A 24,435-nucleotide genomic window follows, 5' to 3' on the forward strand; every position below is an offset into this window, starting at 1 on the left:
GCTGGAGGATTTGTCTCAAGTGTAAGGTGTTAGAGCAGGGAGACAGCCCGGGGCTCACATGGGGCTACGAGAAAACAACATGGTGTTTTGGCCCTTGTTGAAACACATGAGGAAGCTGAAGGAGCTGGTGGCCCGAGGGAAGGAGACCCAAAGGAGAGAGGAGGAAAAAAAGACGGTAAATAGAAGAAATGGATTTTGCAGCTGCTTGTCCTTAACACTGAGCTGGACTGAAAACGTTGAACATGACTCAACGTTTTACATTCATCTCGTTTGGAATTGTGGCTATTCATATTCCGAAACACGACATTCAAGTGGAGCTCGTCATCTGCTGTTATTGCAGCAGAGCAAAGCGAGAGATGACAAGGTTTGAACAGCACTGTCAGAAAGTAATTACAGAATTCTTCCTTTTGTCAGCACACATCCAAAGACAAAATGTACAGTGTCATACTTTGTTTTCAGAGGGTGTACTACAGTACAGGACCTGTACAATATCCAAGGCTTAAAGATGCGTAGGCCTTGTTATACTATCTGACCTACACAAACGAAAACCTTGTACTTTAAGCAACTTCTTTTATCTTTTCTTTTAAATGGCAATTCTTTTGATTTTCCACACAAAGACTGCAGAGATGCGTGCTCCTGCATGTGAAATATGTATATCTTTGAGAACAATGTTATACTTTCACAGCATTTGATGCATCTTCAAAAAGAAATTCTTACTTTTCGGTTTGAAAGCAAGCCCTGCGGTGCAGAAATTCTTGCAGTGTGTTAAGGCACACAAAAAGGAACAATACCTGCAGCATGTCGCTCCATAAACACACCCACAGACTGCAGCTATAACCTGAAAGCTTCGCTGCCCTACAAAAAAATAACAAACAAAATGCGTGCGGGAGCTGATAGCAAAACAGCCGTCACGATTGAACTCATGAGCAAGAATAACACTCCATGAATATAAACATGAGACAGCCATGGATCGACAAAATGGGGAAGGAGGGAAAAAAAGAAAGAATTTCACTTAGCAATCCTAAGCAACGGGCAAATTCCTCACATCCAAAAGCAACTGTGAGTTTACGAAGACTGAGGGAAAGTGCAGGTAAAAGACCCAATGTCTGCACAAGCACAATCCCGGACATGCACGTACAAATGTGGTTTCAGGGTATTGCTAAAGACCTGAATGCTAAGTCGGTTTCCTCCCTGAACAAGCAATGGTTGATGATGATGATGATGATGATATTAAATAGATCAGTAAAAGGAGGAATGTGAGGCTGGATGGAGGTACATGAACAAATACACCTGTCTACCTAGCAGAGGGTCAGGCAGCTATAACGTTTGTAATATGAAGTTCAGCATCAAATTAGGTTGAAGATAATTACAGGCAGGAGCCTCATTTATTTAATTTAGTGGTTTCATCATTTGATTAAAACTTGGCTGTCTCCTAACAGTGTCACATAATCTTTAATGATTGTTTCCTCAGAGCTTTGACACATTTGTTATGAGTCCTCTGTTGTCATTTTAATTCGTGGCCTTTTAGAACCTTCTTATGTAGACATTCATTTCTCTGACATTCTGCAAACAAATGACTGCTTATATATTTATGATGTAATGTGCCCCTTAAAATATAAAAGGTATTGCTATATTTGCAAACTTGAAGGATTGCAATTTAAATGATTCATTTATTTTAATAAAATGAAAAATCTCCCCTCACCAGCAGTGCGCCTCACAACACCAACTGACCACTGAACTGTCATTAACCCCAACTGACTCTTACAAAACTCCAATCACACAGAATTACACCTACAAAGAGTCCAAGTGCTCTTCCTTTCTAAGAGACTACTCTCCAGTAGATTACAACATTTGTGCCAGCACAGCTCCAATTTCCACTCCATCAAGCAGAATCAGAAGGTGAAATGATTATGCTGCTTAAAGCCGTTCATCATCTTGTGACCTTGAGGCAGCTCCGCTCTTCCTCACTGTTGAGGAGGAATTAATTTATTATGTTGTGTGGAAAGTTAAATGCAAAAAAAAAAAATTCTAATCTAATTCCAGAGAGTTACACACTACTACACTACAGTACTACATACATTTAATTTTTGATCACTACGATCAGTGGAGCATAGAAGTTGTAATGAATGCAGTTCAACTCTGGGCTCTGGGGGAAAAAAATTCACCATCTCCTCACTGCTTTCTCCTCCTTTTTGATTCGGGCTGCAGCTTAAATCTCCAAACAGCATCTCAAACTGCACTTAGGCTAATTCCCCAGAGAGAAACCCTGCGCCACTCTCCTACTTTTTCTCCTACCATTCTCGCTCACTTTCTCTCTGTCATCATAGCTAAAATAAATCAAAGCTACAATAATTCATGAGTGTTAGGAGTGTGTGTGCATGTGAGCGTGTGTGTATTGGAGAGTGAGGGTTTCACTTTTACACAGCAAGAGGAGTTTTGAGCAACTTCAACTCCATTTTACTTCTGTACATGCAGAGAGAACTCGGGAAATGGGAAATAAAGAATTTTGAATATATGTCACTTACAAAAGAAAGTAAAAAATTCATGTTACTGAAAATGAACTAATATAACTCAATTTGAATTAGGTTATGGCTCTCGACAGTAATCATTTAATGGTTAGCAGAGATTTTCCAGATCGAAGACAGAAATCGTTCCCAGTGAAGATGAAAGGGGAAATAGGTTTATGCAGCAGTGTTGATATGATTTCTGGAAATACGCATTAGCAGCAAAAAACAGCAGTGGGAAACCACATCCAACAATCAGTACAGATATAAGAAATTCCAATCTTCTAACTGGCTTGAAGGAGGATGAAAGTTAATGAGGTTTCTTGACAACAAAGACTTGAGTGCTGCAGCTCAGCTTCTGGGCACCATGAATCACTCCGCTGAATTCAGTTTGGAGACAATTTTTTGTCCAAAGGTCTGGGCCACCAGCTGGGCCGGGTATATTATCCAAACTATCAAACAGGCCACTCATGGATGTCAGCTTGATGACAAGATGTTAAAAAATTCAGCCTCACTAGAGCTGCAAGTAAATGTTGTTTTTTGCCACAGCAAATATGAGGTCTAATACAAGCTCTTAAAAGAGTACTTTTTTTTTTTTTTACAACCAATGTTGTTGTGTCTAAGTGACTAATGGGGACAACAACTTTTGAAATTGGTCCAGTATTGAATTGGAACGCTGCAGACAGCAGCCGTTTAAACGGGCTGCAATATATTCGCTCAGGGCAACTCCTCACTGTCCACTGAAAGTGCTTGTTTGTGCCACTGGGCAGAACAGAGAATAAACTGTCTTCTCTGTTTATGTCATTGTTTTAAAAAGGGAAAGCACTGTCCATATTGCACTGCAGATGACCTAAAACTGTCAGAACATTTGCTAACAATATCTAAACTAAGTGCTACATCAGTACTTATTCTACACTACTGGTTCCCCCACCCCATGTCCACTCACACAACACACATACACACTTTTCAGCTAAAACTAACCATGAATATATGTTATAGTACTGTATCTTGACTAACAAAACAACTAACACTGATGTATTAAATGTGTCATACAGTATATGAACTAATATAAATATTACCTTAAATAATATTGTCTCATCACAATTACTCAGAATAGAAGAAGTCACCAGTTTCAGGCTAAAAGGCTGTGCAGATTAGCAGAATCATATTAAACTTTAAATAAACAATGTTAACAAATTGAATGTATTTCCTTTTTTTGTTCAAAAGTAGAGCTGTCATGTCACCAATCTTAGCTGTTGCATTACTATTTCCTATTTCTTCCATTTTCATATGTTTGCATCCATAATGTAAAACTGTTAACTTGTGGTCAATCAAAATGTCGGGTCATTAAAAATGTAGAGTAAAGAAATGAAAATGAAAAATTCTTGCAGCACCCTTGGACCTGTCTTTAGGAACCCACGGCATTCACTTTGAGAACCGCTGCTATAAATAATGAAAAAAACACTATTTTAAAAAACACTCACCTGCCAGCACTCCTGCCATGTAAAGCAGACTTATTCGTAAGATGCCATGGACCATCTCCAAAGGAACGCCAATCATCAGCTGCAGTAAAGCATTGAACCCCAGCTGCTCCAAACTGAGGAAAGAGCAAAGCAAGAGAACAAAATTAAAATGACGGCACAAGATAAACAGTTAGTCCTACACCAGTGCATCATCTGCAACAACCAGCCAGATTTTAACTGAACCAGTCCTGCAGACATCAGCATGAGGTAAGTGGAGGTTTTGTGAACGTACCCAACGTGCATGAACATGTAGCTGAAGAAGCGCCACACTTGTGCACGGTGGCCGGGGTGGTAGACTAGGGGGCTCTTCATGAAGTCGGGCTGATAGGTCTGCAGTACCCACTTGTTTAGCATGATGCCATAGCACATGAACACGATAATCTGCAACAGACACAGAAATGACACCAAACTTTCAGTTCTTGCTGACATCCTCATTACACGCTCTCTCTCTGCAGACTGTTGGTGCAAAGGTGCAAAACAAAACCCCATTGTGCTTTATGAAATACACATGACGTTGTTCTTCTCTTTCTGTATTCCTCAGCTGATGCTTATTAGACTTGTGGAGACAATTACTGCTCGCAGAAGAAGAAAAAAAAGCCACATCTGGTTCAATTCCATTAATTTATTTTCATAGAATAATGACTCATTGTCTCTGTGAATTAAAATGAATGTGAACCATTATTATCACAACCTCATTGTCATCACGGGCCATTCACTGCCATTTGGAGGCAGTATAAGAGCACTTGGCTTTTTTTTCCTGTGAATTATGATGATTTCAGGGGAAATTATGAAGTTTTGTGAAGAAGCTGTAGGTTATTTTCGCCGCTTAATCCTCAACCATTTAATAGAGGTCTGCGAGGGCTTCAGTGTTAGTGGTTCTCTTTTTACCAAATTAACGTAATTGGTCATTTAATGTCACTGTGGTGGCCATGGTGCTTTCCAACCTGGTTTCCAAGTCCCAAAATCAGTGTCTATAAAAAAAAAAATCCTTGCATGTTGGCTGACAGAGTGTTTCAGCTTGGAGGAAAGGCATTAAATGCACCAACTAAGCCCCTGACTCCCAAATGGGTTACCAGCTCATATCGCGCTCACAGTAAAAGTGTGTGATCAAAGGCAGAAAATCTTTTCAGGGGGTCTTAAGCGAGCGACTGAGCCAACAGAACAGTCTAAAGTAAGGGTTGTGGGTTAGTAGCACATACTCAATTTAAATATTGCAGCCCATGTTTAAGGAACATTTGAATGAATGGGCTACATTGGTAGAATAGTCAGTTCACTGTCTGACATGTTGATGATGTCAGCTCCTGGATCTCACCTGTACGATGGTGACGATGGCGATGAAGACAGGTGGGGGACACAGGCGGTTCTGGTGGAAGTACCAGCGTCGGTCCGTCTCGCAGGGCAGGATCTCATAAGCCACATAGCGAACAAAGCGTTTGTACAGACCCAGCCCCGTCTCATCCAGCAGGATCTCCCTCTGCAGCGTGCGGCGGCCATTAGCAATGGCCCGTCGGAAACTGCTGGAGCGCTTACTGCTCATCTGAGGAGAGGGTGAAAAAACATGCATTTATTAATCTCAAGAGTTCAGTGCAATTTCCTGTGGGCAAATGCTTGGATTTGTTTTCAAAATAAGACTTATGGGAATCTGTTAACTTACTTCTACCAAGATACATTTTCACTTTATTTATGACATTATGATTGGCGCTATATAGATAAAAATGTAATATTAATATAACATTTTGGGGGAAAATGGCTTATTTGCTTTCTCGCTGAGGGTGAGATGAGAAGGTCAAAACCACTTTCTTTTCCACAACTGGCAATCTCTTGATTTATCTTAACATAAAGACTGGGAACAAGGAGGGACAGTTAAACCGGCTCTCTCCAAAGTTAATAAACCAGTACCTCTAAAACTCGCTAACTAATAAATTCAATTTTGTTTAACTTCTCAACGTCTTGACTGTGAGGTTGAGATTGGCAGGCAGTTACTTCTAGGTCAAGTAATAGTCCCATGATTGGCATATAAACTCTGTTCAACTACAGCTTGTTGTTTTTATGCTTTGACTTTTGTACAGATTAAACATTCAAGATATTACATTTTATTTAGTGAGCTTCAGAGGTGCTGGTCGTGGATTTTCTTTTACCTTTGGACAGAGCACGGCTAAGTCAGCTAAACCAACTGCTGAAGCCCTATATTTACCAGATATTTGTATCAATCTTCTTACCTATCTCTCAGCAAGAGAGCAAATGAGCGTATTTCTCAAGAAAACATGAGAAACATTTGTTTGAGCTGACAGAATAGTTCATTGTGACTTCAAGGAAACAGCAGAAGGCTCATTCCCTGTATGTTTTGTTGATGACTAAACGTTTTTTTTGCGATAAACTCAAGTTGTTTTCATGAGCATCACTGTCGGCAGCTGGAGACACCTTACCAGGATGAACAGATCTCATCATCGCCTGCTGCTGAATTTTTCATTTTAGCAATTAAATCCAGAACTTTCTTCAAGCTAAGTGGATCACACATCCGTAAATGAAGAAAAGCTACTTTTCATATAAAATGAGGGAAGCTCATCAATGTGACTAATCGTCAACATTCATAAAGTACGGATTTCAAAAGGGATAGCATGACAGTTTATGTGAGTTCTACTTTTATAATCAAGTAAAGGGAAATAAATGACAGTCTTTTTCGTTAAGAACGTATTATGTTGTTCTGATGTTGTTCAGAGGTGCCAATGAATAGTGAAGTTTCTCTTTTAGTATTCATGTTTAATGGTTGTATTTCTTTTGCACGTCTTGCACATTGTTGCATTCATTTTATGTATTTTTAATAGTAATTCAGGTGTGACTTCAAAGTCAATCATTTATTCAGAATAAAAATAAACAAAAATGGCTATAAACAGTTTCTCACACAAAAATATTAATCAGGACCTTAATAATCCAGAAAGTAGGAGGAAAAAACCTTAGTGCTTGATAAGCGGGGGAACATAGTCAATTTTATTCAACTGATGTTGGACATAAAATGTCATTTTTCCTGCATATCTCAGCAGAAATTAAAATATTAATATAAAAGCCATGTTACATGTATAAACAACTGGTGATTTTCTTTCTTTTTTTGCTTCGAGAGAAATGACAGAACCGCAGCTGAATATTCATGGCTGATAAGAACCTTAAATAATGTAAAAGTGTTTTTGATTTAGACAGAATGTAAGCGTGACTGCCGGCAGAATTGATTGCAGCTCAGACACCACAACAAATGGGCTGTCGGGGTGATTTTGCCCTTGAAAAGCGAATCTTTGTCAAGAGGAACTATTCCGTGAAAAGAGAAAGTCTGTGAGTATGTATCCATGTTATCACAGACTCCAGGTTTGCTTAGTGAGCAGGAGCTCTGCAGCAGCCTGCAGGTCATCGGTACCACCTCTTGATAAGTTCTTTATTGGGGCTTAGGATGAAAACTATCCTAATGCCACTATTTGACAGCCGAGGCAAATAACTGTCTGGATAGCGACACAGAGGGTTCTTTTCCCCCAGAATTACAACTGAAAATACTAGACCAGCCAACATAGCAGGAATCTTTAACAGATATCTGCAATTCCTTATAGAAAACCAGCTTGCATGCTTCCCAGGTAAGATTTACTTCAAGGCTGATGCTCAGTGGCAATGCCAGATGCCTGAAGTCTCCTGTGTAGCTAAAACAATACAGCTCCGTTGAGGACAACTGGCTTACTATGCAAGTATGCTTCAATCAAAATATGTGCTATAATGTGATGTGACACTTTATGAAATTTAGCTTCTTGGAAAAGCAGTGAAGGAGGAAAAATAGGGCATGTGGGCAGCAGCTGTAAATGGTAACAGTATAAACCTACAACAGCAAACCTTATGTATAGGTTTCTAATAATAGTAACCTTAGACAACATGGCATCCTCATATGTGTGATGAAACTTCCAGAGGGGGGCCTGTAGGAAGTACAACCTGCTATTAAAGTACCAGATTCTTAATTCATTAGCCAAGTCCTGCTGCTTGTAGACTCATTATATGTAGACAAAGCAGGGGGCACAGTGAAGGAAACTGTGGGTCAATATCTTTAAAAGCTAATGAGCTGAATATACTGAAGGACAAAGACTGTAAATAAATGAGCAAATAATAAAGAAGTAATGAACAGATTGCTCCACAAAAAGGCCGGCAGCTTTTTCTTTGCCATTTTAAGAAATCGCTAAGGAAAAAAGAAACAAAAACGTGCTAATCCCTGGTGGAAGTTAGCAGAGCAGGAAGTGGTTACTACCCTAACAGTGGGTAATTATGACACTAGTGGTTGTACAGTGAGGGTGTGAGGGGTCTGTTGCACAATGATAACCAGAACCATGTTGAGCTGGGCTGCTGGCTCTCCCGCAGATGGATGGGATGCATATTTAGTATGGAAATCAGGCCTGGAAAATGCAATTATACTATACTTGAGGCAGGGAGTGAAAGCAAAAGAAGAGGAGCAGAGGGACATGAGAAGGCAGAGAGGTAGAAATGAAGACGGGAAGATGAGATGCCTGCCTGGGTGAGCTTGATACTCCACCAATGGACAGTGAAGACGATACAGCTCTTTTGTCATTTTAAATATCTTTACAATGAAAAAGAGTAAGTGTGTTTAAATGAAGAAAAAAGGTGGAATAGAGAGAGGTTAAGGGACTTAAATATAATTGTGTTTTCTTCCTCTGTTAGCTTTCTTCTCGAATTAAAGTCTCTGTTTTCTGAATTTATTTCATCTGTCTTTGGCTCGGTGACAACACCTGCCGCCTCTCCACCTCGCACCGTTTTTTTCTGCCATTCATACCGCCTCTGTGAAAATTTGTTCCCAGGAGACACGGCTAAGCATAGCTATCACTCCGCTTCGCCTTCTCTGACATGCAGGACGGCCGCCTCTAAAGTGAGCATTAGCAGCCTTTTGAAGTGACGATGGGGGAGAGACGGCGAACAGACAGAAAGGCACACATGAGCAGCTGAAACATGAGATAACACACGGAGAGGAGTGACAGAGAGCAAGGTGAACCGAAAAATCCCATGCCATGACATAAAACGTGGGAGGGGGGAAAACCTCTGACTTATAACGGTGGAAGTTTCCTGACGAGGCGACGTCTGCCAGGGAATAATTGATACTGAGGCTAAGAGCACAAAGATAAAGATAGTATTCCCCATGAGAGACCGCTGAATGGGCCAAACTGACAGAAGTGTGTGTGCGTATACGTGTGTTTGTGTTTGTGTGTGTGTGTGTCAGCAGCAAGAGTCAGTCCTCCTCTTCTTGGTAGCTGCATGTTGCCTACTGTACATGCTGCTCTCAGCTTTAGTCAATTGTCCTTGATGGATTAATTAGCCACACCACATGGTCAATACCTCACAGCTCAATACTAATTAGTAATAACAATTTAAAAAAAAAAACACAGTTTAAAGACCATTCAGGCGTCTGCACTGCAGATACAAACAATCCGATAAATTATAAAACAATTTGGTGGCGGCCATCTTTCACTCACATTGGCTCATACACACGTGCTAAATCATTTATGGTTAGAATATTAGAAGGATGCGCCCAATTTGTGAGTCATTCAGAAGACCCCAAACCCCCCTCTCCCTTGCTCTCTCTCTCTCTCTCTCTGACACATGCACTCTCAGAGCAGAATCTAAATCACTTCAGATCTCAGCCTCTCTGATTCTACCCTGACCCACATACTCAGGTTCTTTCTTACCCAAATCCTTTTAAAGTCAGAGTCCAACTCTTTTTTTTTTCCTGAGCAGTTTGTGGCCACAGCCTTGCTTTGTGGTTTAATCATCGCGGTGCTAAAACTTGTTGGGGGAAAAAAACAAACCTTCACTCCAGGACACTTAAGGAAAGTGCATCACTTTTAGTCGGCAATCCATCTAAAACAGAAAGCCTTGACTGGAGTTTGGTGTGGGATGTGATGTTGATAGGAAGCGTCCCTGGAGACAGATGCACTGTGGGCACTTAATGCAACTTCAAATGACTTGAAAACTTTCAAATAGTGTATATAAACTACAGAGTGTTTCTTGTCCAGGACTGTACTGAAGTTCATTTCTGCTCTCTGTAAGTGCTCTCTTCCTACAATACTAGTTTAAATGTGACAAAAGACTCATCCAGAGGAAAAATAGAAAACAGATTATCTGTTAACCATATCTCCTGGGGTAACAAGGGGAAATGTAAGTTCAACATTTGGGCAGAAGGGTAAAAATGACGCACAAAGCAACAGTCTTGAAATCCTCTAACCTGAACAAAGAGTATTCTAAATCCTAATCTCTACAATACACCCTCTAGCTGTAAAATAAACCATGGCAGCCATTTTGGATCTCTGAACATTAGCTAAATTACCACCCGAAGGAAAACAATGACACACCTCTTCAATTACACAACTGGTGCACAATAGCATTGGTTGACTCTATTTAAAGAAGTCATTATGTGCAGTTACACACAGAGGAATATATAAGACTTCAGGTTTACCCTCAGTTCACTCACAGACACTCCTCTATCACAGAATCGTCCCCTTAAAGCCCCACCATGTGTGAACTTTGCCACCTCTGGTGTCTCTCAGACGCCTACATCGACAAAATCTTTGTGCGTAATTGTGCGAGTGTAAAATGTGCGCTGGTTGCTTTGCTGTGTAGGTTATTTGTGCTGAGGTGGATAGGTAGTTAGATACAGACCTAGAATATACTCTTTGTCATTGTATATGCATGAGTGAGTGTGTGTGCATGCACGAGTGTGTACAGTTCCCCAAGAGAGGTTTTAGCAGAGCGTTACTTATTCACCCCTCTGGCTGAACTGATGGAGTTCTCTGGCTAAGATCGCTCTGCATGAAAGATGGGTTGAACACGAAACGATGTCAAAGACAGTCTTGTACAAACACACACACACAAACACACACACTCACACAGACAACTGAGACGCTGTTGCCCAACGGTGCGATTCAAACACATTTACACCCACTGAGGTCGAGAGGAGCAGTGTGGATTCACGGCTCCACTGTGTAGAACAACAAATCAGAAAATGTTGAACACAACCGTTAAGAGACATAACACAGAAACATCTTGTGGCCTAAAAGCATCAATAAGCATGGACTAAGCGCGCACACACACAACACACACACACACTTCCCATGTCAATTATAATACGTTGCAGTTCCACCTTCCGTAGCGGCCGGACCATGAATCAATACAGAAACCACACTTAAGGCACTGGTTATGAAATAATGGCAGCAATGAACTTTCCAATCATAACACTGTCATCTGTCACACACTGCAGAGTGCTACATATAAATCTGCCTGAGATACAGAGATGTGTACGGAGATAGAGACGGAGGAAGAGAAGGGTCATACAAAATGCAAACCAGAGAGAGTGAAGAGAGGGACTAAATAAAAAACTGGAGAGAAAGTTATAATAGACAGAGAACAGAAGTCTGTGGGGATTTCTTGATGACCTGGTTGAAAATGTCAGGCTACATGCGGCACTTTCCGAGTGGCAGCCTAGTGCTCATCCCAGAGAATCTGCATCACATGCTGGGCGACGGGAGGCCAGATTCACATCAACATTTGAATATCCTCTAAATTAGTCAGCAAATCTGAACTGGCAGTGCTCATGTGTATGAATGAGAGTCTGTCTGTGTTTGAGACAGTGTGTGTATATATCAGGGAGAGGGTAGTAGTGAGACGCACAGAGAGGAAGTGGGTGGCTTTAATTAATAATGAAAGCGTTTGTATGCATGTAAATTGTATGTATGCACAGAACGGTGTGGGTATGGCATGTGTGCGTTCACGTGTGTGTATCAGACGACTCTTTAAAAAATCAGACCCGGGGGTCGATATCTGTGTGAGGCTGGGCGTTCTTAAATTACCTCAGATTACTGCGTGCTACTACCGATGCTGGGCTAATCGAAGACAATTTGCATTTGGCTGATGGGCAATTTTCAAAGTGTCTCCCTGATGCTTTCGGAGGAGAGGCAGGTTTAATTTTTTCACCTAACATATGCTCAAGAGCGTAGAATGGAAGAGAAGGAAATGAGCTCTGAGGGTTCAAGGAGGCAGGTAAAAAAAAAGAGGGGGGTAATATTACATTTGCTAGAGGAAGGGAGGGGTAAAGATGAGAATGCACTGAAATTAGATGGATCAAATAAAGAATAGCACTTTAAAAATGGCGGAGCAAGATGGCTGTACACATCCTGGAAAGAGGGCTGATGTAAAGGAGCAGCACCTCAACACTGATTTCTCTGTAGTGAAATCAGTGTTGAAATGGGACCCCCTCCAAATTGAGTGGCCTCATGTGGCCTTCATTACAAACCAGTGGTAGCACAACACAAGAGTAGAGAAATAGATGAAAAAGAAAGAAAGGGACAGATAAACAGAGAGAGAGAGAGAAAAGCAAGAGAATGGGAAATGAGTTTAAGGGAGTGAAAATATGTCAGGAATTGCATTGAACTAATCCCAGTGCAAGGAGCAGAAGGCAGGTGCTCATTGACGTGCTCGGAGAGAATCAGTGTTTCACACTTACAGCTCTACATTATTTATAATAAACTATTTTAGACACACAAAGGTGAAGAAGTGGGGGAACGTAGAAAAAGAGACAGAGAATAAGGGACCTGGATGACTCAAAGCAGAGGCAAATGACAAAAGCTGCCTTAAACAATGCATATTAAGAGAATATAAAAGTACACAGACTGTTCTCACATCAGTATATAAAACATATTTCTTCACAGTCTATTTAATATATGTACCTTGTGTTCGAGTTTATGAGTTATGATAAATACATTTGTTGCTTTAATTCTGTGGCTCTGTCAGCTCTGTGTGGGTGTTGTGCACGGCTACTGAGGTTAAGTGTCTGGATTTACCGACACATTAACTGGAAAGATTGATTCTCCTTTTGCAGGACAACGACCTGGATGGTGGAGTCAATTTTCGCCACTGCAGAGCTTGCCGGCTCTGCCTGAATCAATTCTGTAACCTTTCAGAAAGTGGGTGTATGTGTTGAAATGTGCGTCCGTGCTGCAGGACATGAAACCCCTTTGTGTTACAATCTGTATCTGTGTATGTGTATGTGCATCTGTACGTTATTACACTCACCAGCTCGATGAGCTCCTGGTAGCACACCTGTCCCTCTTCATTGCTCTGGACCAGGGCTAACAGCATGTCCAGTTTGGACGGGTCCAGCTGCAGCTCATGGTGCTCCACCAAGCTGGTGAAGTTCTCCACTGCGATGAAACCGGTGTTGTCTGGGTCCAGCTGTAAAATAAACAAAAAATAAACAGCCCACTCTCAGACCATTTTTGGATAAAAACTACATTGCTGATAACGCATGTATTGAAGATGTTGTTTATGCATCAGGATTTTTTTTATAGCAAGCAGCACTGCAGAGATGAAATGTCAGTTTGCCATGAGGGAGAACGCATCAGTGTTTGACAGCTGAGACTGCTGAGACGTATACAATCCATAAAGTTATTCATAAAGACAAATGCAAAGATACAAGAGTGAAGGCATTAGCTCAGAGAGGGACACTAGTATTAATTAAGCTGTGCTGGCTCTTGATGCCTTTGAAAGAATAAAACCTGCTTAAAGAGGCAGGTCTGTCAAAGCAAACAGCGGGATGGTAGTTGTTGTTGGGAGCAGCGAAGGGAGAGACAGGCGAGCCCGTCATTGTAATATGTAGTGACCTGCAGTTTCCTTTAAAACAAAAATCCCCTCAGCATTAAATGAGGCTGACTTTTTAGACTTTGTTTCTGAGTGGATGCTTAATTTCCCTGTGTGAGTCCGACCTTGGTCACATTTGCATCTTGTAGTCAGTGTGGTTTTTCTTAATCACCACTCACTCACTGAGACCCACAGCCCCATGGGTTATTACTGCTGATGTCTGTATGCCAGTGCTGCTCCTTGTAACTGATTTAAGCGGGAGAGTGTTGTAAAAATGGCTGAGTGTAGTTGTCCAAAATAGCGCCTGCTTAAAAATGGCTTGTAAAGTATAGGGTGTATATCCATGCTTGGCTTATGTAATGTTTTTTTTGTTTTTTTTAGGGGAGCAGCCCTCACGTTCTTATTACTTGATTTTCTTCCCCTCAACCTCTCCTTCTCCTCCTCTTAAATGCACTCGATTGCTCTGCAATGGAGTGTTAATTTCTCATGCCAGCTCTCCTTCGTACATCTGATTGTGTTTGTGAAAATGCGCCAGAGGACAAACTGTAGCAGTACAAAGAGACCACATGGGAAGAGCCCTTGCTGCTTCTGATTTTACTGTTTCCTGAATGCTAACACAGCCTCATTAGGTTTCAGATAGTAAACCAACAGCTTCTCGTTGCCCCAGGGAGGAGTGAGCTTTCAGATGTTGCGTCAGTGTGGAGTCAGTCGTGTTGGATCATCGTTGTCCGTGTCATAAGTCCACGAGGCGAATCATGTCTAGGCCGCCTTAGTCTGGACCTGGCCTGCTCTGACATGGTTAGACATAGGCGTTTGATCGGCTGCATGTGGAGAGCGGCATTAGACTACACTGCGACGTGTCTGCTCCTACTGCAGGAGGCTCAAAGCTTAAAGCTCTGCTGTTCAACTAAGGAGCTAGGAATCAAACAGGGAATCCATTGGTGTGGGTGTGTATCTCCTTCTGAACAAGTTTACTGTATGTGCTCTGCTTTCCCCTTCACTGTCTCCAGTTTCTCCCCTCAGTCATTTAGTTGAACACAAGCATCCTTTTAACTCTATTTCATCTGATTTTTTTCATTCTTTCCAAATATATGTATGTATTTATTCACCTGGGAGAGCACAGGAACTAATGGGTAAGTTTATGATGGTAGACTCGAAATGAGTGTTTTCTCAGTGGTGGTTGATGTATTAAAGCAATTTTGTTAGTTTTGATACTTTAACATAACCAACAGCGTAACAAAATTGTTTTTTAACTAATTTTAATCAAGATTCTATACACACACAACTATTGTTATCCCTTGGGCATATCCTGATTACACTCCCCCCCTCATGTACATTGTTTAAGTGAGGTCTTTTTACACATGAATAGCAAAATCCATATAATACTTGATAACCTCCCTCATGGTTGTTTAGTCCCTCTCAGATCTCCGTATAATCTCATCACTCATCTCCTGAGTCAGACAACCAAGCAGTGTAAAGGCATAAAAACAAATTCGTGAACAAAAAATGAACCAGGATGTAAAAGAAAATGGTCCCAGCTCTATTTTTAGATAATCCCCTTGACTGTGTATTCCATGGACGTTTGTTAAAACACACTCCATTCTCCCGCTTGAAGCTTAAGGCAAAATGGTGAAGATATGGCCAGCTTTTGTGACATGTTGGGCACCAGGATGACATGTCGGGGATACGTGGGATTGGGGGGAGCACATGAAAAAAGCAGCAGAGTGGGTAGGTTGGTTGGTTGGTGAAATGATAGTGAAAATGTATTAATGTGAGGGAACGTGAGGAGAATGTATGAAAAGAGAAACAAGAAAAAAACAGAGACAGCCAGAATTGAAACAAGGTCGCACAGAGAATAAAAACTCCTCACCACTGTCTGCTATTCTGTGCGTCTGTCTAACCTGGCAGTCTGGCTTGTCTTCTCTTTCCCTATAAGAGGGCTGTGACACACTCCAGTGCTCTGCATCCACTTGCCATGGAGGGGGAGATAGATCAGATTCTAATGTGCTCCCGGCTCAGCCCAGGCTGACAGGGGGGAACAGAGAGCCACACTGGGGACGTCTGATTACTGTCAGCCTCCATATGTCGGCACATCTCTACACATACAGCAGCAGCACAGACGTGGAGCCGCACTGTATATGGTCGTACACATTAACGCTAACCGAGTGTTGACGCTGAGCTGTCATACTGCACAGATACTGTTCCCTCTGCAGTCTGACCTTATTGAGGAGGAACGCTACACAGGGGGAGACGAGGACGAGGATACAAGGAGAAGGAGGATTGGTTCTTGTAGCCAATTAGGGTTATCAATTAGCGAGATGAGGTACACTGAGATGAATGAGTATTGGCAAGATTAGCTTGGTTTTTTTTCCTGGGCAGGATGGTGACATGCATCGACAAGGGGGGAGACGGAGAAAAAGAAAGGGTTGCAAGAAGGAGTGAAAAGGCGATGAGAGGGAAGCAGTTATTGAAGCGATCCAACACTGGTTAGGGCGACACTTTGACAAGCTGCATGCGTTGCCATGGTTACCAGTCGCCTGTGTGTCCTCCCTTTCTTGCATCCCCCCCCCTTTTTTCCCGACATATTGGTGCTCGAGAGGCAGAGGGAAGGACACAAAAGGGGGGAGAGAGAAAGCAACGATGAAAGGAGGAAAGGGTACAGAGCGGGAGGAAAAATAGAACACAGATGGATGGAAGGAGATGAATTAGATAATAATTAGGTGGTAATAAGACGAAAGCAGGATTTAGATGTCGAGAGAGGAAGGCGAGAGATTATGAAGGGAAGGTGGAGATTTTGGTCAGAGAGAGAATCCGAATTTGGCTGGCTCAAGAGCAAGCGGGAGGAGATTGACAAGACATGAGAAAACAAAAAGGTTTACATGAGTACGAGGAAGAGGAGGAAGGAAAAGAGGAGTAGAAAGCTGACTGCAAGGGGAATGATCTCAGTGTTAACCCTTGGGACCTCCATTACCTCCACCACAGTGACTCAGACTAACCCCAGCCCGCTACTGACTTATCAGTCTGTTCCTCAGAGGCTCAAGAGTGAACCCTCCAGCCTGGTAATAAACTACAAAGCCCAGCCATGACAGACTCACAGTCAGTGGGTTGATGCACAGACAGTTCTATAGTCCTAACCTGCAGAAGGCTGAAACACAACCATGACAAGGCCCTCTGACTGTGGAACAAGCGAGTCAAAGCCAATACTGTGGTCACATCATATGAGGCAGAGAGTACAGTAGAGATGGTTAAGATTCCCATGGTTACACTTCGCCTGCATTTACCTTCATCATCAGCCAACTCAAGATGCCACAGTTTTAACTGTTTTATGAGGCTCTTCCTACTTCTATTCTGGTTAGAGGTAATCTTATGAGAGCTAAAATATAGTAGATTGATTGTTTATTCAATCATCAGAAAATTAATTGCCAACATTTTGATAACTGATTGTTTGTGTCATTTTTCAAGAAGAAACTGCCAATTGAATTTCTTTGATCAGACTACATGAAAAACTAATTATTGAGATATATAAATTAAAGTATTTTGCTACGTTTTAGCTTTCTTTTTCACTGTACGTTAATTATTTGATGTCAAAAGTAAAATTGCTTGAAAGGTTGATAGTTGTTGAATGAACGGTATCTACTTAAAACTTACATAACGGTGGGAATGCAGCACCAGCACTGGTATGGTTCTCACTAGCTAACCCTTTGGCACAGAGCCAATACTACAGACTTCTTTGGTCTCTGTGAACCAGACTGTCGAGCTTGAACAGGGCTGTGTACATGCAGAGGGCAGTGGCATTTACAGGGCAGAGCATATTTGCATGGCGTCAGATAAAACCCTTTTGATTTGTCTGTGGTCTCACTGGTGTTCACCGACAACTGGGCCACCGACTCTTTAATTATCACAATTCATGTTCTGCCCTGCTGTTATCATCATTATGCTCAAATTTTACTACTGTGGCTTTGGGATGTGATGGTTGTAACATCCAAACCACTCTCTCCTCAAGTGGAGACTACTGTAGAGAGACACCGAGGGGATTTTCCTTGATTCAAACAATAATCTAACTGCATTTCCTGGCGTTTAAACTCAGAACAAACAGCCAGAGGCATCTTCAAACACAGCTCAATGTAGATTAGCATCAGAGAATGATGAAAGGGGACAGTGTAGGAGATCCTTATTCTCTCTACTGGACATTAATATGCCAGGTCCTTATGGGAGAGATATAAATAAGCCGAATAAAAACTGAATGACACATGTAGAGATATCCACCAACTAATGAAAGCGTACTTAGTGCTTCCGACCATCAGAGGCGCTGCAATAGAAAGACTATTAGAGAAACTGCGTCTGTGTGCGTGCTCTGATCATGAGCATATGTGTGAGCCTGCATAGGCCAGAAATAGCCTGAGCTCAGCATTGCAACCTCCTGCAGACAAAGACCAATAAAAATGTTGTTTTTTTTTAAAACTCACTCATGTTGCTACTGTTGCTTTCTCCTTCTCTCCCCCTGCAGCATTTTCATGTGGGTCTGTATGACACGGCTGCAATACCCCCTCTCCTTTATACCTGCAGTGCACATACAAACCAAGCATGCCCCGTTTTCTTTTAGAGCAAAACATCCTAATTGAGGTATATTCCTAGAAAAACCCCAAAGCATTAAAGTTTTAATTTAACATTAATGTGTGCTTGGCTGAAGGAAATGTTTAGCCAGTGGTAGCTTAAATCTCAATGTTTATAAAAAAAAAAAGGTGTATTGCTGTAGGTTTGAAACCATAGACTATTATAAGCTAAGCAGTGACAGAGTAATCTTTTCCTTTTACAAATGGCTAAATCTAAGATGCCCTGAAGCAAAGCACTTGCCCTCCAGTTGCTCTTGTGGATTTGCTTAGTGGTGGCGGGACTCTGTGGTTATTGTGCGGAGACTCCAGTGTATGTGACTATTTAATTCTAGTGGCCAGAACTGCAAAAACAAGAGGCATACTCTGCAAAACATTGTCCCGAATAAAGATGAGCAAAAAGTGCCCAATGTTTAGAAAGGCAGCAGGCTTTGCTTAAAACAAGCATACCTGTTCACAGTCCAAAAAGTGGTTGTCAGATTTCACTTAATTCGAATTTAATTAGAGAGACCTTTTCCAAAATCAAAAGCCGCCACATGGAGGTGGAAAAAGCTTGTCGTCAGCCAGTGTGAGTGATTTGGTCTAGACTTGAGCTAAATTGGACCGCAGTCTGTCTATATGATCACACTGGCGCAAGCAGAGTAAACCCCACAATCAATAAACAACCATCCGTTTACAATGTGGAAGTATTGGCTTCATCTCGCGCCCAAAGACCTGCTACATCCAAAATGGATATTGACACAGATGAGTCAGCTTCTTTGATTCCACATTAAAATGTGTCTATGAAGGAAGAAGTGTTGTTGAGGTATCACTAAATAGTTGTTATCACTTAAGTGTTTATACCGCACGTGACTCACCAGTGTGACCACAAAGCATCTTCTCACTCAACCCACACGGATTTCCTGCAGTTATTATACAAACACACACAGACATTCATAAAAAAAACAACTATGCACATCATCGCAGACACACACTCATTCACACACACTTTCACACACAATTCTCCCTAAAGGCTCTTGAGTGTGTTGATCAATGTGTTGCTGATTGGCCACTCGTGACCCCTAAACCCTGCTGCAGATAATTGATTTCTCCCTTGTGGACAGAATGATTGCCCAATCCATCTGTCAATCAGCCAAACCCCAGATTCATCAAAAACAGAAGACAGAATGCAAGATTGCATTAAATGCAAGACATGAAATAGAGCTGGAGACACACATACACACACACACACACACACGTCTTCAGGAAGCACTAGCCAAAAATAAACATTGCTTTCTGCTTTCAAATCCATACTGGTCTGTTGATTTTGGAGATGGTTGACCAAACCTTAACTCAAAGATAGATCTCCCTGTACAGTAAAAACAACAGTTTGGATAGAGGACTACAGATGTCAAGACTAACATTTGTCAATGGCCACTAACACTGTGTTTTCAACAGCTGGGCTGAAAAAGAAGAAAAACAGTTTAAAGCCTAATAACAGCTTCTATTCTAGAAGAAACAACTGTGACCTGGTCTTCACAGGAACCGCCTCGTTGCTTGACCCCTGTAAATGAAAAATTCGGAATAATCTTGCAATCTTTGGTTCTTGTGACCCTGAGATGATAAGAGTGTGTGAGTGGTCAACGTGTTAAAAAAAAAAAGGAAAAAAAGAAAAACACATGTACAGGTACAGACACACAAACCCATGCACATACGCCGATGCAGCAGCTGTAATGTCATTCCTCAAAAAAAGAATCAATCAATGCATTTACACATCCATTCATACAGCATATCCATGCCTCTATTTGCACACACACACACACACACACACACACACACACACACACACACACACACACACACACACACACACACACACACACCCTTCCTCCCCCCCCTTTCCTCCCCATGAGCAATGGTATCTGACCTCACATTCTCTGGGCCCACATGGCTCCATGATGCTTGCGTCCGTCATGTTGTCTCACGCGCTCATTTTTTTTGCTCGTGCCAACAGCCCCCCTTGCTATCAATCTTAACATCAGCTTGTCACCCCTTGTCACCCCCCACAACCCCCACCAGCCTCCACGTCTCAATCCCTGGGTAGACGACGAGGTGGCCGAAGCCCCGTAACCATAGAAACCTCTGCCGCTGCCTGCTCGCTCGCTTACCTGCTCTTGTATGAGCTGAAACAGGGAGCTTCTATCCATATACTGGCCAGGGAGGTGAGAGGAGCCGCCGAGGACAAGGGCATAGGGAGGAGCAAGGGATGAGTGGTGGTGGTGGTGTTAAGGATGGGGTAAGGTGGTGGTGGGGTGTTTGCAGGTAGCAGCTGGTTCCCTAAAATTGTAACGTCAGACCCCTTCAGAGCTGCTGTGTCCCCCCCGCCCCCTTGATGATGGAGAAAATGCCCCCTCTCTCTCTCTCTCTCTCTCCCTATCTGGTTTTCCGGTGCTGGTTGGTGTCGCTGGAGTCAGACTCGGTGCTGTGTGGCTCCGTGGTTGGTGCCGAGACTGTGGACGGTGGTGCCTCTGCTCTGTGCCGGTGCAGCGTGGCTCGGTGGTTCGGAGGCAACAAAAAAAAAAAAAGAGACCCCAGCTTCAGCAGACGACAGGCGGGCACACAGGCGAGGCAGATCCAGCAGCTCTCATTCACTCTCCTCCTACCTCCTCTATCCCATTGCACTGACTGCTACCTCTCTCTCTCTCTCTCTCTCTCTCTTCTCTCTCTCCTCACACTCACACACACACACACACACACACACACACACACACACACACACACACACACACACACACACACACACACACACACACACACACACACACACACACACACACACACACACACACACACACACACACACACACACACACACACACACACACACTGCGCCGCCTGCATACCAATGAGGCAGGGGATGGGAGGTGGCCTCTCTTTTCCAATTGGAGAAGGGGAGGGAGTGTCCATGGGCTGCGGCTCCTCTTCTTCACTACAAGTAAGGCGTCTCATGGGATGGGCTCCACTGCGGCTTTGCGCCTACTACTGACACAGACCCCCCCCCCCCCCCCACCTACACACATGACTAGTCTGTTACTGACAGACATACACACACAAAACCCACACACTATAAACATGACAAAAGCTACTAAGACAGGCATATGGTGAAATCCTAACCATGTGTTAATTTAAGGACTACAGAAGACAAAGGAGATGAATGGCTGAGAGACAATATGAAACTACTAATGATATCAATAGCACTGCTGGTCCACAAAAAAGGTACAGACTGCTCTGCAAGCCTTTACATCCCTGTGCTAATTATAAACACTGGCACATTAGCGCATTGTATGCACTGCTGCACAATTCAAGCGAACTGCCAGCCCCCCAAACACACATGCACAAACATTGAATTGAATTAGACTGTTTGGATGGCTCACTGATCCTCCAATGAGCTCAAATGAATACCACAACGACGATAACATAAGACCGCAATCCTCAATACAATGCTTCATTATAAGTAATTAGAGAAAAAGGGCTCTTTTTATGTTAATCTGATGCACAATAAAGAGACCGGCATGCAGAGAGCAGAGCAAGCGGGTCAGAATATGCAAATGATTTAAAGGAACTTGTAACTGCTCATGTGGGCGGAAGGCAATGGCTGTGCTTGATTTCATTAAAAATCCCCTTAAAAAGGTGTTTTCCTTCTGCACAAATCCGCAGTGACCCCTCCTCCTCGGGACAATGCCTATGAGGGGGAGGGAGCAGCATGGGAACGTAAATCTTAACTCATAAAAAAAGTGAAAGATCCTTAAATGCCCTCGAGCTGAATGTAGCTCAATATGTCGTTGGGTTTGAGACCTGGTGACGACTTCAGCTTACGTTGCAGTTGAAGCAGGGGTTGTTTCTCGTCATTTGAACTGTTCCCCGTGAGATTCACCACCAACAGTGTAACTCAGCCTCTGGCTCGGTTACAAACAGTGCCTCTAGCTGTTTAAGTGCCATTGTTGCACAAGATGTTTGGGCTTTCATTTTCTTACAGGCAGGAAGGCTTATAAATACTTCTTAATTTGAAAAAAAACTTCTAAAATATCTGGACCTAGTCATTACTAGTTGTCTTGTGCTTCATTGGCTCAGACTGAGGCTGCTGTCTATATGGAGCCAGGAGTAACTGCTATATTTGTCATAATAGATTTGGCCTAGGCCACCTTGAACATGGACGAGCTCCCTGACTTTCCATTCTGAAACAGTTTAAACAAAACCTTAATAATTACCTCCAAGTCTAGTCATCATCAGGACCTCCTTCTCTGTGAGGAAGGACTGAAGTCACTCAACACTCTTTGTTCAACTACTAATCAATGTTCAGAATGAATTGGTCTACAATACTCTCTAGTTGTGAGCATGAATAAGAAAAATCTAATTAGAACGTCACTACTGGAGAATTTGCAGACTGCCATAAGTGAGACAGTTTGAAAGAGCAGCAAAAGTGAAATTAAACTGGATTCAACTGTTGCCTTGGTAACCTCACAGGACTCCCATCAAAAAATGATAGACTTAAGTGCCATGAACTAAAAAAAAAAAATAAAACCTGTGCAAAAAGTAAAAATAAAGAAGAAAAACCCAAGCTCTACCATGTGTACAAAAACTGAACAAGATGGTGAATTTGTTAAGACAGTATTTGAGCTGTATAAATAACATCAGCACAACACAGTCTTGGCACGGTTATTAAAAAAAGCCAATATGAATACAGCACTATGCAATCACACTATCAAATGAAAATGCACAAATGGCCTTGATGGAGCAAAACATGGCACTAGATTTATGTAAGCAAAAATACATGCATTAGATGCCAACTAGGCTCACAGCCCCACCACGGGTCACACCAGCTTCCAGTATCATTGTTTCCATTAAACTGATACCAAATGACATTATCCAGATGACTGACGGAGCAAGATAAGCCTTTTTGGTGCCTGAAGCGTCCCCAACTGAATGGTCACCCTTGAGCCTGACTAAACCCCTTCATGTTCCATTCACCCCTGGAGGATGGATGCAGACGGCAGGACGAACTCCGGCAGCTTGCTTCCTCTTTAACAAGGCCTGAGAGCAGCAGAAAAAACACTGGTCTAGCTTCTGTGAGAGAGCAGGGTGAGAATAACAAGGTCTTTCAGGGAGGCAGGAAGGCGCATTAATTAGACCCCCAGTCTGTGCTATTCCTCACCAGCTTAATGACCTCCAGGTCCATAAGGCAGGTGTTTATTTATTGGTGTCTGTGTGTGGATAGTCGTGCTTCTGTCAGTGAACCGGATGGTAAGGAGCTATAAATGCATGCCTTAAAGGTCTGAATTCAGTGTGTCTTCATTATACACCGCAGCTTTGCCAGGTTTCAAGCATGAGGGTTCATGTTCTCTCATTTATACAGCAGTGGCCTTATGTAACCATGTACTAGATGTGAATGCAAACGGTAGGGATTTGTTTATGTGCACAATAAGCTCCTCTAACTTTACAGTCTAAAGGATTGGTTGCAAAATAAACTTTCCACCAGGATTTAATCACTGTTTATTGTTCATTTATGTTACACATAAACTTTTGAAAAATGGTGGTTTGGTTCTCTTTAACTTGGATGAAATTCAGCCCTAGGGCTCAGTCTACTTTTTAGATGTCAACAAAAAAGGCTCTGTGGTGTAGTCAATTTTGATTGTTATTGCAATGTCAATTTCAGCATTGACAAAAAAAAATTGAAGGGTCTAAATCTAGATCACATCTGCTACATTTTATAGTAACAGATAATAATTTTGAAGCAATTTCAATGTTATATCCCAGCAGACAATATTTTAAATACTATGCAGAAGGTAGAGGTCTTTATGTGTTAATGAAGAGCCGATTCCTCACGCACTGTGATCTTGCTGGTGTTGAGGATGAATGACCTTTTGTGTGTCATTGCCCTTATGTATATCTAACGAGTCTGCTAGTTGAGAAAAGGTTTATCAGGATCGACCATTGACCACACTGAAAAACACGGGGATAGGAAGCAAATATTAATATACGATTACAGTTAAAAAAGGGTGAAGAGCTACAGTTTGAACGCTCAACAGAGGAGAGTATTGAACTTCAATCACATGACCTGAACACAAGATTTTGAGTTCAAGGGATGGTAATGCTCAA

General features: G+C 42.2%; 1 protein-coding gene across 2 annotated transcripts in view; it reads right to left on the minus strand.

The window, feature by feature from the left end:
* Positions 1 to 20,486, minus strand: part of rhbdl1 (rhomboid, veinlet-like 1 (Drosophila)) — a 34,157-nt gene extending 13,671 nt beyond the window's left edge. The window contains exons 1-6 of one of the 2 annotated variants that reach the window (XM_054599375.1): positions 20,448 to 20,486; positions 19,015 to 19,017; positions 13,127 to 13,285; positions 5,340 to 5,564; positions 4,260 to 4,408; positions 3,989 to 4,101 (exon numbers count right to left, since the gene is read on the minus strand). In XM_054599375.1, coding sequence (XP_054455350.1) covers positions 3,989 to 4,101; positions 4,260 to 4,408; positions 5,340 to 5,564; positions 13,127 to 13,285; positions 19,015 to 19,017; positions 20,448 to 20,486 — 688 coding nt within the window. The remainder of the gene's footprint in view (positions 1 to 3,988; positions 4,102 to 4,259; positions 4,409 to 5,339; positions 5,565 to 13,126; positions 13,286 to 19,014; positions 19,018 to 20,447) is intronic. The other variant, XM_054599376.1, reaches the window with a different exon arrangement.
* Positions 20,487 to 24,435: the final 3,949 nt, after the last annotated feature.

The sequence above is a fragment of the Anoplopoma fimbria genome, chromosome 5 (assembly GCF_027596085.1).
Source record: "Anoplopoma fimbria isolate UVic2021 breed Golden Eagle Sablefish chromosome 5, Afim_UVic_2022, whole genome shotgun sequence".
Taxonomy (NCBI): domain Eukaryota; kingdom Metazoa; phylum Chordata; class Actinopteri; order Perciformes; family Anoplopomatidae; genus Anoplopoma; species Anoplopoma fimbria.